The following is a 14379-nucleotide window of genomic DNA, read 5'->3' as shown; positions in this document are numbered from 1 at the left end:
CTCAATTTTATCTTTTATTCGTTCCGTTATCTCGCCCAAAACGAACATAAATAATAATGAACTATTTTATCTCTTCCTTCATTAAGATTTGTTCCGATTCAACCTTCGATATTTGTATTTTAGCTTCTACAGTTTCATAAGTGCTTCTAATAGCTCCATTTAATAGACTGGAGGCTATATTAAAATTAAAGGGGTCAGAACAATATAACAAGAAAATGTTCATGTTTAATTACTCCTTTGTTCAGGTATCTGACCAAATAGAAAGCGATGATAATTTTTATTTACCATAAACTACAGGTAATTAAAATACGAATACAAAATATTCTATATTAATTATAAGATTTATTGTTCGCTTTTTTAATTCCTCATTGTAATGTATTTGTATATAGAAAACAAAATTACGAAAAATAATTTTGTGTTATGCAAAAAACAATTTTTAAATCATGAGCTTTCTTTAAAATCAAACTAAAGTTCTGTTCTAATAAGAAAACTTAATTTTTTCCCAGTCCTTATTATATCTGGGTGACGCAGTTACACCCCTTTTGCACATTAACCCCAACCAACCTTATCACTGATATTTTTTGTGACTTAGGATGAGACGAATTGAAGTTTAAATATCTTGAGGACCAAGTTGGTTTTGTAAACCATTCTGTTCTTAGGTTATTGTTAATTTTATATAATGTGACATCAAGAAAATTGATTCTTCTATTTTGCTCGATCTCGATTGTGAATTGGAATTTTTTATTTATGATTCAATTCAATAAGAAATAAGAATTGAATATTTATATCAAATTTCCTTAGGACAGTTTCCTCAAGATCTTTCATTACTAATAGTGTTATAACACTTGAAGTGGAAGCCCTTATAGCACAACCATCAATTTGTTTGTATATTTCATTTTCATATTTAAAATATTTTGTTGTAGGTGAGAATTCTATAGATTTATGCAACACCAATCATCTAAATATTGAAATTCAAAATAAAATAAGATCTGATACTTGTAATATTACCACTAATTCCAAAAATAAATTGAAAAACAAACATTACCCGAACAATATCAAACTTCAGAAGAAAAATTTCAAAATTTTGAGAGCAGATAAATCTAATAAAACTGTTATAATGAAATCAGAAGATAATAATAATAAAATCATAAAATCATTGAACGATAAGACAACTTACAAGAAAATTCGAACTTGGGAAAAACAACTTTTAATTTCGCCTTCAGATCCAAAAAAGTTGAGAACTCACAATGCCCTACCTTCTAAAATATACTATAAAAATATTTTGATAAACTGAAAAAAGTCAAAACGTCAAATTGTTATCTATATTTCTAAATTAATTTTTTTTTAATACATTTACGTTTCGACTTCAGTCTTTATCAAGTCGAAAGGTGAATTTTTTATCAATCTTCCAAAAATTATTGAAGAAAAACTAAATTTAAAACAGAAGAGACCTAAAATCAAGAATCTTTAGAAGGATTTGCTTGATTTCAGCAAATTTTGGAAAAATTTCAAAATTTTGAGAGCAGATAAATCTAATAAAACTGTTATAACGAAATCAGAAGATAATAATAATAAAATCATAAAACCATTGAACGATAAGACAACTTACAAGAAAATTAAACAAGACCCTACGAATTCTTATCAAAAATAATGATCTAATTCGAACTTGGGAAAAACAACTTTTTATTTCGCCTTCAGATCCAAAAAATTGAGAACACATAATGCCTTACCCTCTAAAATATAAGGTTTACCAAAACTCTACAAACCTGACAAGTTTAATCTATTCTAACGAACCGCTACTGAATGTATATAGGGAACTATTAGTGTCTTCATGTACTTCAGAAGCGCTCCCCCCCTCAAAGCACTCTTAGAAGAATAGTTAAGAGAGGTGTGAACAAAGGGCGTCCCCAAGAAACAGTTAAACATATTATTTAGTAGTTTTGAATTAATCGTGAATTTGTTAAGAGTCGTCGGTTGAAAATTAATTATTAATTATTTGAATAGAGTTTTAGAATTGCTTGTTTTGAATAAGTGAATCTTGCCTTTATGTATGTATAAAACAATAATTTTATTTAAACATTATTAACGCTTTTTATTGGTATGATTAAGACTTGAGGTGTTCAAGATAACGAGCAATTAATAATATGAATTATTTTGCAGCTTATAAAATTTATATAAAACTATTCATCAAAAGTCTTTGCTATTCCATAGATTATGAATTTTATTTTATTTCTCATATCAGCATCACAATTTTCATGAGGTACTTCGTCTCTAGAGTAATCTAATTTAAAGTATGAAGTCTGCCTCAATTATTTTGGAAACGGTTTGCTCAAATTTTGGTTTGTAAGCGTTTTTGTGAAATAGACGTTTTTATTGTATAAACGATATTTATGAATTTTTCGAATCGTGTTTTTTTTTAGATTTCAAACGGATTCCATTGGTTTTGATATTTTGAAAAAAATTTGAATATTTTTGTGTACTGTTTACTATACATAATTGCTAATTCGATAAAATTGTTAAGACAACATATCAAACAACTTTGAATTTTCAATAAAATATTGATATTAGGGTTAATAGAGTTGCAAGAGATATAGAGATGCATAGAAATTAACAATTTTTATCAAAAGTTGGTAAAAAAATTGATGCCATGAGGGATTTATTCAAATGAGAGCTTAGAACAACAATACCAAGGTAAAACAAATTTCTAGATATATGGTTTATGGTAGAAGATGCTCCAAACAAATATCCATTAAACTTAACAATTTGCAAACATCCGTAAAAATTTTGTGTTCATAAACTCTATCCATGCAGAATGTGAAAGGATTCTAGAGTGCTCAGATGATTTTATTGAGAGACATTGCACGATGCGCATTTTTCAAATAAGATTTTTTAGCGATGAGGCCACTTTTTGTATTAATTGAAACATACATCAGCAAAATTGTGGATATTCGATAAGTAACAAACCTCGTTGGAAGAGAAAATCCCACACCCAAAACAAACTTTTTCATTAATAAATGATATTATATCTAAGTTGATTGAGTCGTTACATAATTTTTCAGAGTCTCCCATTCTAGCATTTTCTTTTAACTTTATTACAAGTAGACTCAGTTATGAAATTTATGTTGGTATATAAATCTTCACAGTGTATTCAAATTGAACTAATGTATTGAATCATAATCATTTTAGTGTTATGGATAACTTGGGACATTGCAAATGTAGCTTCAGCTTCAAATTTTTAGCACGTAAAGAAAATAGATCATGAAGAATATGCAGCAGTTCTTAAGAATTTTGAAATCAGACCTCTAACTTGACACCTCCACAGAACAATTATCAATAATCGATTTTCCAGAAATTTTCTTCTCTTTGTGGCAGATTATATATTTGATTGAGATTATTTGAGATAGGGACTTTTTTAAATGTGCGAATTCTAGCGAAATCTTCGTTCGACTCAACCATATGCTTTTCAGTCGTCGTATTGGGAAATCGTGTCCTCTTCGTCCCATGTTTTTCTATCTTATCTATCTTATTTAGTTTATCTGGTAAATCCAATTTTCTCTTGGTCTTCCACTTTGCTTTTGTGAACGTCATCAATTCTCATATTTGTCGCATGCTACATGTTATCTATAACTTGATGTAGTGGAATTGCGCTTTTATTCATATTCTAATTTTTCACAAACGATTTTCCCAAAATATTGACTTACATCACCAGCTATATGTCGAGAATATTAATTTTTCCAATACTGTTTATACTTTATTGCTATTATTCTCATTTTTTCTATAAATTTATTTTCAATCTTTAAATGAAATTTTTGACATTATGAATTTCAACAATTTCAATACTACGAATATTTGTGTATGTAGTTTTTAGGTAGGTTGAAAATAGTAGGTATTTGAACTATTGTTTTGTAACTTTTATTTATTATACAATTAACAATAATTTCTTGATGTTCCACTTACCAAAAAGCAACAGTTTCAAGGCTGTAATAGCGACAAACGATAAATAACTATTACTGAGAAATTTAAATGAACTTTACGATTTTGCTTAACAATAAAGGTCATTGCTGTACCCCAGTTTTTTCCACAAAAAGGTAGTATATTCAAAAATTATCTTGTTGAGCAGATAATTCTTGAATAAAAGGTTCCGCGTACGAATTTCAGAATATAAAAACACTGAACTCAATGTTTTAATTCTGTAAACATAAACATAATAATAAAGGTCCGTAATAATATTTCAAGCAAACATATTATTCCAAATTACTTATAATGAACTAGCTACATAACTAGGGAATAGAATGAAATGTAAAAAGCAAGCACAAAAGGATAAACCGTATTAGTCTCATTAGTTCAAGTAGGGATCTTGGACTTACGTAGGCTGTAGTGTTCGGGGAAGACGTGTCTTAGTAGCTGAAACCACAGGCTAGCACTTCTCCAAAGGAAGAAATAACGATGAATTGACATTCTGGACGTCTGCAGGCGAGCTCGGTATTCATCAGTCACGTTAGCCTGTCGAATAGGTCGTGCAAAAACTGATCTAAGTAGGTCAGCTTAGAAAAGCGTCTTCCGCGGTAATTTCGGTGAAATAGTGTCAAGGCAGTGACCTTTATTTAAAGGTCTTGTAGAGAATTAGAAGCTGTTAGAAGGTGTATAGATTTTTAGTCTTGAATTAAAGAGGAATCTAAGTTTTTGTGAAGCTGCCTTAGCTAATCCGGCCACTTGACTATGCCAGAGGACAAATTTTTCGTGATATTTTAGGTCCAGACAAGATCAAATCCTCAGCTGCATTGCCAGCCTTCTTTGTAAAAACAGCAACCCGGGTATTTGCTGTATTGAACTCAATCAGGACCCTACTCCAGAATGGTTTCAAGTTCGGTAGTGATCAGTTTCTGCATACCGATTTGGGGGTTACTCAAATTTATTGGGGTGGTTGATTTTAACCACGACACTAGTGTCCTATCATCGGCGAAGCTATAGATCGGATGTGTCCATCAGCGACCTAAATGGATCAGTCTTTTAGAAAGCTACTAAGCTAGTCGATAAATGAATACAGAAAACCTTACGATTTCACTTTATTTAGAAGGTTAGCATGCCAAACTTTGTCGAAAACCTTCGATATGCTTATGAAAGCTGTATTGATGGTGGTTGATGTTTTAGCAAACTCAAGATATCAAGATTTGATGGTTAAAAACTTTATCTATGGTATTGGCAATGGCTGGGACTAAAGCAATTGGACGGTAATAGTTGGAAATTGTAATTCTACTTTTTTTGATATAGGTTCAATTAATCAATATATATATACATAAATATAAATTTCTTTTATTTTTTTTATGTGTATGTTTCTAAATGTTATTGATTTTAGGTCTCTTCTGATTTGAAAATAGTTTCTTTCATAATTTTTCAAAGACAGATGAGTTCAATGAGTATTTATACATTATGTATATTATTAGAATAAATATACAACGCGAAAAAAATATTTTGTTACATATGGAATGTAATCTTGATATACACAAATATTTTTATCTTGTTGCAGATAATGAAATATTGAGAAAACTTTTCCGAAAAATCGATGTAATAGAATTTCAAAATGATAACCAGCTTAACACATGTATCCAAAAAATTTGAAGAGGGATCTTTGAAACAACCCTTAACAGCATTATCTAGTGTTAGAGAAGTGAAAAACAGGAGTAACAATGTTCGCAGAAATTCAAAAACCACTTGTAATATTGAAGGTTCAATGAATATGAATGGTGAAACTTCTATTTGTAACTCAAAATATAATTCGAATAAAATAGGGACCAAAAATTACGAAAATGATAATATCATAAATGATGTGAGTACAGAAACGGGAAATAAACATAATAACAAGAGTGAAAATGAAGAAAAACCTATTCGTTATTATAAAAAGTATAAAGTATGGCTCTGGGAGTTTGAAACTCCGATTATCTGGTATAGTGTATTCTTCATAGTATTGTGGCACATTTTAGCTGTCTATGTTGTACTAACATATCCACTAACTGAGAAGATTTCCTTAGCACTCTATGGTGAGTATTTTCTAAATTAAGCATAACTAATTTCTTCTTCTTCACAGTAAATAACATCTACCAAGGACAAAACTCAAGACTTGAATACAAACGCGTGCTTGAATATTAAAATAAATTTATGCACATTGTTCGCATTTTTAATGTTTTCTCAGAGATAATATGATTGTTGGAAGCATTTCAAAGTCCTCAAAATACAAGTTTTCGGTATAGTCTTGACCTTTTTCCTTTAAACAGTGTCTATTTTTTAAATCACTACTGGCCATTCGACTTTTTATGAGTCTTTCCGGTTTTGGAGATTATTAAGTATATGTATAAATTATTTTTAAATGGATAACGTGGAAAAAACTGTCAAACGATCTTATATTTGGTTCTTGGATCATAATCCCTTCCAAATGATCTCTTTGGCGGGTTTTATTTTTTTCTACTTTAATAAGTTGAAAAGAATATCTAGCGAGGCATTCATTTCTCAAAGAGAGAAGTCCTGTTTCTGTACAAAACGTTAATGGTCCTGATGTCGAAGTTTCAACGGGTTGTAGTGCCTTAAGGATCCTTCTGCTTCTGCCTTTTGCTTAAGAGTTCCACTCGTTGGGACGAGTTATTAAAAAAGCCGGAAATATAATCCAAATTATTGCAAAAATACATGTTCTTACAATCAGACCTAATCAAATTTAAGTGGTTGGCATAGCAATGAAGTAAGCAGAATACTTTTTTGTAACACTTATCACCGCTATATCATCAAATCCTCGTGCTATCAGATTAATAATGATTAAAATTGTTCCATTGAGTGTTTGTTTGTCAAAAACATTCAATTGGTTCACCATCGTGAAAATATCTATAAGTACCAAATTACTAATTGAGAATTTACAACAAAGTATGTTGTTTCATCAGCCATTGACACCAAAAAAACATAATTACTAATTTTGTCCATTATTTCTTCATGACAGACTTCAAGCATGCACTGTAATATATCTGTACCTATATCAGACACATTTTCATTTGTATATTGAACCAATATGCAAAATCTGATCATAACGCGTAATCCATGCAATGCTTTTGCAGTTTTTGTATCTTCAAAGTATTTTCATTTCTTTTCATTTTTATGTTTTTCAGTTTAAAATAACAGGTAAAGATTGACGTATTTAGGGCTTCATCAAAATTCGCATAATTATTGATATACAATCAGAATAAAAATCTATTCTTACCAGAAAAATTAATTATTTCTTGGTTGTTACATTTGAAAAATATGTAACAGCCTTAAATTAAATTATTCGTAGTTGCATTATAGTTCACGAAATAAAATTATCAATTTTATTCAAATTATTAAGGTCGTTTTCATTATTGACTAATTTCTCGTTCCTATGTATTTTAACCATTCCTAAAAATTCTATTTTCCTTCTATTCGATTTTGTTTCCATAATTTAATGCATGTTTTGTTAATGCAGCTCTATTTTTTATTCTTCTTTTTATTCCTTCTTTCGTTTTTGAAGGATTTTTAGTTCAGTTAAATATTTGGATAATGTATTATGTCTTTTATGACTTATAATAATATTATATTTATTGAAAAATTCGATAATTGATGGGAAAGTTGAGAAATTTCATGTTTTGTTGCTTAGTTTCTATTTTGTTTCTTAATTTCTATTTTACTCCTATTTTTTTTTTAATATTAGATCATCCCTTTTTTTGATGTTTTTTACTTTGTATCTTTAAAAAGTGTTTCAGTTAAATTGTTAAAATTTGGTACACCCATTTTATGTTCATGTCTTCCTATTCATTTTCTAATTTCCTCATTGGAATTGTGGATTCGATGATAGTTAGAATAAACGTGATTCTGATATTCATGTTCTAAGCGAGATTTGTAAATTTCATATGCATTTATTTTAAATTTAGAATTGTAGGTATCAACTCATCTTTTTTGCTTCTTAGTGGAAAAATTCTTCAGCTCTTCTTCAAGACTATGAAAATTAGGAAAAACAACAATGCGATATTGAATATCAAAATATAACTAAAACCAAATAATTTATCAATTACAATAAACATACAATAAAACTGCGATTTCAAAGAAAAAATTGAAAATATCAAAATTCCTGCCGAATATTAAGTACATATTCCATTAGATGTAATGGAATTACATTTGTTTTCAAGTTTTCTTGGTAATGATACAACATATTCCGACTGAATTGAAAAATTGTGTGGATATCAATATTATAATTTTCACTATTTAATCATTCTATCATCATATCTGGATATGAACACGAGTCATATCGATTTTCAAAACAGTTTACTTCTTGGTTTAAACTAGATAATATTCAACTCTGTAAATTTGCTGAAATAAATAAAAATAAGTAAATAAATAAATTATGCATAAATTATGTATAAAAAGTTCGAATTTTGATTTTTAAGAACAAAATTAAAATTTCAAATATACTTTTCTCAAGCTAGGCTAGAACAAAGAATGAATTATTAGAAGAAGATAACTCGATAAAGAATTTGTAAAGGAAATAGTTATAATAATAGTAGTTGTTGTTATAATAATGGTGTAATTAATTTAGGTCTATCACTCCGATGTTCTAAACTAGATAATTATTCACTCAAATCCTTTTACAGTAGAAAGTGATATGATATATTTGATGCATTATTGAGAATTCATGATGTCTAACGACAAAGGCAAATATTTTAAATCTATAGCATCTAGCAAATAAAGGAGAAGAGCTGGAAATATAATCAACATAGAAGAAATACAAAAACAAATACAAAACCTATTAGAAATAGTTTGAATCTCCATATTGTTCTATAATAGTTTAGTATGGATTGTATGAAAAAACAAACAACAGTTAAGTTGCAATCTCAATTAGTTATAGATTACAGAAGAATGGAAAGACTGCTGAACAAAGTACCTGCTGTCAAGAAGAGATCAAATATTGGAAACTTTAGTCAAATATACATACATTTCAAGGTTAGATCTAGCGCAAGATTTTCATCAAGTCGATATATCTTTGAAAAGCATAGACAAAATATGTGAAAATGCATTTTGGACTGAAACATGTACAAAGCGCATTTCCAACAGTAGTATGCTTCAAGAGAATTCCCAATAGTAGTATGCTTTAAGAGAATATCCACAAATTTTACTGTGTTTATATGGGAGACATTTTGATTTTTTTGAAATCTTCACAATAACACATACACCTAACCTTATTTTTAAAATATTGAAATAATATAACCACAAAATGCCACTAGACATATCAGAATTTTTACGCAAATAAGTTGCGTTTTAGGTCACACGCCAGTTAACAGTCTCGCGGAAGAGTGAACAGATCTTATCGTTGTTCTGTTCTTACTCGAAATATAGCTTTCCCAGTACCTCTGTACGCACACATAAGTTCTTTGTAAGCAGAGCTAGACTCTCCTTGGATATGGCTCAATCCTTCCATGGTATCTTTCCAAAAACACTAGTCGATTTTAACAGACTACTCATGCTTTTTTATCAGGACTTCATCGATATTTTCTTTGATTAAGTATAGACCTTTTCATAATTTTTGTAATTTTGAAGAAAATCGTTTTCTCCTCATTGGTTTATGTAACTATACTTTGTCCCCTTCAACGCCTTCCGTCTCATATTGTTGTTTTCATTCTGTCACTAGCAACAAAAAGATTTGATCGTACCGATTTGTGTACATTGTCTATCGACTTTCTCAATTGGATCACATAATCTTCCTCCTCTAGATCTTCTCAAGGCCTACGTCCAGGTTTTGGGTCACAAAGAAGCCTTATTTCATGTCCAAACAGGATTTTCGCAGCTATTTCATTAATAGCAGATTGTTAAAGGTTCTGTTCATTCTCTCGACAGTCCTATTTGAATTTGAACGTTATGCGGTTGTCCTGATCTTCATTTCCAGCTTGTCACAGAACTCCTGAAGCACATGGCTTTGGATTTATTTTCCTCAATCACTATATGTGGACTATGTACTCCCAAGGGCAGACAATACCGCCTAATAAATGCTTTCACCAATACATTTCCACCCACTTTATGAAATAATTCATTACAACTAAAATTTATTTGTCACGGAAATGGTACAGCGATATCTAAAGCAATCCTAAAGCCTTTTCTTGCCCGTAGTACACGTTTTAAATTTCATATCGTCGCAGCTGTTTTTCCAATAAAATCTCTCAATGGTTAGTTCAAGATTTTTCCTCACTCCCAAATAATCTTCCAATGTTCTGTCGTGTATCTGCTTCAGTACCTCGGCTACTCTCGTTCTCGGAGTGACTACATGTACACTTTCCTTAGAACCATGATCGTTACTTACTTTAATATATTCCGAGCGTTCGAATACTTATGTTTTCATCGTCTGGGAAATAGTTAGTTAAGATTGGACAGTTTTAAATTGTGTAGTTTCTTGAAAAAACATCCATTCCAAAATTCAATATTCAAATTGACGCCTGATAGAATCAATTGGAATATTTGAATCGATTGATTGAAATCGAATATTATTTATTCCATACTATATTTAAATTGTCAAGAAATTATATAGAAATGACTATGCAATAACTGGAAAATATGATAAATAGTCAATGCATAAACCGCATTACATAAACATGAACAAAATGAAAAGTAAGATATTCTTTGACTGCAAACAGAGCCTTTATTTCTTCAAAACAAAATCAATCACAGATTATTATATAGGAAACCGCTCGAGAAGGTTAATTCTCTTAAGACAGGACATGCTTTAATAGATTGAATAATTCCATCATGCATCACACGTACGCTTTTCGTTTGTTTTTAGCTACATGGATTGGGGGAATGTCAGGATTCGGTGTAACAGCAGGAGCACATCGATATTTCACACACAGATCATTCAAGGCAAAGCTCCCATTGAAACTAATTCTTCTCATGTGTTATAGTATTGCAGGCCAAGTAAGCTGATTTTTGTATTAAGACAAATATAGGATACCGTACCGAGTTAAAAATGTGACTATTGACTAACAACTTTTTTAGAATAGTCTTTACGACTGGGTTCGTGACCACAGGGTGCATCATAAATTCACTGAAACCAACGCAGACCCACACAATGCGAACAGAGGATTCTTTTTTTTCACATGTAGGTTGGTTGATGATGCGCAAACATCCAGATGTTATAAAAAAGGGCAGAACGCTGGATCTAAGTGATCTGACAGAGGACCCGCTAGTCGTTTTTCATGTCAAGTAAGTATTCTTGGGAAATAATATGAAGTAAACCAGAGCTACGTAATAAATTAAAAGAAAAAAAATGTCCATCGAAATTGTAAAAATCGAAAAATTGGAGTATCCTGGCATCATCAAGATTTGCTTAATACCCTTGGTGATCAATGTCATTCGTATGCGACCGTGAAAAATTGTACTGCAAGCTTCAAAAGAGGTGAATTTTCCATTGAAGATGATGACCGATCGGAAAGGCCAGTTTCTGTGTCAGTCTCCAATTGGACATGAGACAAATTGCTGCAAAATGGATCCCCAAATGTTTGAATGACGTTTGTTTATGGTTTCTGTAATGGAAATGCTACAGGTGCTGCTGAAAAATATCGTCAACGTTTTCCGCACCCCAGATACCCTTATAAAAACGTATTTATTAGAGTTTTTAATAAATTGTGCGAGACTGGTAAGCTTACCAGTGCTAACATATCATCTGAACGCGCTACTCGACAAGGTTTGGTAGAAGTTAAAAATATTCTGCATCTAGTAGAAGAAGATGCAACCACTAGCTCATTAACTGGCCTGCAAGATCTCCAGACCTCACAGCACAAGATTTTTGTTTATGGGGCTGGATGAGAAATGAAGTCACAAAATAAAAGTGGACACACGGAAGGCACTAATTAGACGAATTGAGAATACTGCAGATCCCATATTGAAAAAGCAAGAAATGAATCAATTGGGAGAGCAACAAACGCTCTTCGTAGACGAAGCAGAAAATGTTTAGAAGTCAATGGCGTTATTTATGAACATTTATTGAAAGAACGCTATGATTAAAAAAATTTCTTATTTCTTATTTCTTACACCTTTTGATATGCTTATGCTTCTAAATGTTTTTGATTTTAGGTTTCTTCTGTTTAAAAGTTTTGAACGACAGACTGGAATTGACGTTTCGACTTATTTTGAAAAAGACTGAAATAAGTCGAAACGTCAATATATAATTTTTGTTCCAGATACTGGATAATTTTCAAGTTATTCTTCTGCTTCCTTTTGCCGTCCTCAATTCCTCCGCTATTATGGGGAGAAAGTTGGTATTTTAGCTTTGCCACTATTTGCATTGTTAGGTATATCATATCTCTAAATGCCACATGGGCAGTTAATAGTTTTGCTCATTTCTATGGCAACAGACCCTACGACAAGTGAGTATGAATCAAAAAAACTATAGTCTATTTTTATAAATGAGAGAGTAATAAAATAATGAATAAAGTTATGAAATAACATTTGCATAAACTTTCTCGTAATTAATCAAAACTCCAGCTAACTAGAGTTAAGAGAGTTTTTTTTCTAAAAGGCTTTTTTGCCAAAAAGTTTTGTCAGGAACATTGTGTCATACTGGTTATCTAGGTACATGGGTTAAAAATTTAAGTTTTAAATAACGTTATCTTTATCATCGCGAACAATGGCAGGAACGTGGCAGTGAAACATCAAAGTGCACTAACTTTAATATATTTTCCGAGTTTTCGAATACTTATGTATTCATCATCTGGTCAAAAATAATATAAGAAATATGTATAAATGTATAACAATAATAAAATTTTACTTACAATAATCAATAAATATTTTCGGTGGTTTGTAATTGTATTAATTTTTGTGAGAATTTTCAAATTTATAGGATTCAAAATTCAATATACAAAGAGACGTTCATGGAAATATTAATTAATTGAAATATTGATTCTGGTTACTAAAGGAATTTTTATTAATGTTTAATTGGTCAGATTATGAATGACCTTGAATTCTCATTAGTTCGATAAGGATAAGTTCTAGTGAATGATGTTCAATATTGATTGGTTAATTTATGGATAACATGCATTTTCCACACAATATTTGCCCATTCCTTCCTGTCCACAGCTTTTTCTCTCCAATTCTGAACATTATTGTTTTTTAGGTCTTCCATTACACAGTCATACCATCGCTTTATTGATCGCCTCTCTCTTTTTTCCCTATTGCCCAATTGGCCTATTGGCAGTACTAATTTTGGTATCTGTTCTCTATGTAGTCTCGCAACGTGTCCCAACCATCTCACTCTCTGTCCCTTAATAAACTAGCTTATTGTAGCTTCTCCATAAAGTTCCTCCAATTCTTCATTAGTTCTTCTCGTCCAACCCTCTTCTGTGTGTATTCCTGCGTAGATTCCTCTTAGTATCTTCATCTCCCATCTCTCCAACATGGCTTCATCTTCCTTTTTCAATATCCATGTCTCCCATGCATATGTTGCGGTGATATGATAACCGCTATCGTAATTTGTTGACTACTCTATTATTTCGAATCTCAATCGATCCAAATAAATATATGAAATAAATACCTATACCTAATTTAATGGAAATCCAACCAATTGGAATGTTATACTAATTGTATCCACTTAACAAAAGATGATTAAATGTAATATTCAAATTATTTTTAGGAGAATTTACTCAGTAGAAAATTCTGTCGTTTCCTTTTTCGCTATGGGAGAGGGCTACCATAACTACCATCATACGTTTCCTTGGGATTATAGAGCTGCTGAATTGGGTCAGATGTTGAATGTAACTACACTTTGGTTGAACTTCTTCCAAAAAATTGGCTGGGCATATGATCTTAAAGCGCCACCCAGTGAACTTATTAAGAAGGTGGCGATAAATCATGGCGATGGTACCCATTATAAATGGGGTCATGAAGTTCCTGAAACAGCAGATCTGATTGTGGAAGAATTTCAGAAAAAACAATAACAAGATTTTGTCAGATTCAAATTCAATTTTATCACTGAATATGACTCATTATTATGTATTTTTTGTTGGCACAATTATTTCACTATTTGTCGTGAAAACATCATAGATATTCACATTTAATTAATATATTCCATAAATTTCAATCAATAATTCCTATGTAATGATTTGTTGAGTAGAAAATTATTTCTAGAATTTTAGTATATTCATTTTTATTGGATATATCTAAAGTTGACCAATAAATTATCAATGAGAAAATTAATTTGAAATATATCGTTATTAATACACTCTCAAAATCAGAGGACATGAAATAATGTTAATAAACATTACAGCTACCACACAAGAAAATATAGATTACAGCTCTAATTTGGCTACTAGATCTCTAGCTGAATGAGGGAGGACTCGATATTTTTGT

At 30.8% G+C, this 14379-nt stretch overlaps 1 protein-coding gene across 1 annotated transcript; it reads left to right on the top strand.

Moving 5' to 3' along the window:
- The first annotated feature begins 2029 nt into the window (after positions 1-2029).
- Positions 2030-14215, top strand: LOC130447908 (acyl-CoA Delta-9 desaturase-like). The gene is given in 7 exon segments (XM_056784963.1): positions 2030-2048; positions 5528-6038; positions 10820-10950; positions 11032-11121; positions 11123-11238; positions 12216-12401; positions 13664-14215. Coding segments are annotated over 6 exon segments (1284 nt in total). The 5' UTR covers positions 2030-2048; positions 5528-5581; the 3' UTR covers positions 13968-14215.
- Positions 14216-14379: the final 164 nt, after the last annotated feature.

This window comes from Diorhabda sublineata, chromosome 8, assembly GCF_026230105.1.
Source record: "Diorhabda sublineata isolate icDioSubl1.1 chromosome 8, icDioSubl1.1, whole genome shotgun sequence".
NCBI lineage: Eukaryota > Metazoa > Arthropoda > Insecta > Coleoptera > Chrysomelidae > Diorhabda > Diorhabda sublineata.
The sequence above is the reverse complement of the archived record's forward strand: the minus strand, read 5'-3'. Positions and strand labels throughout refer to the sequence as shown.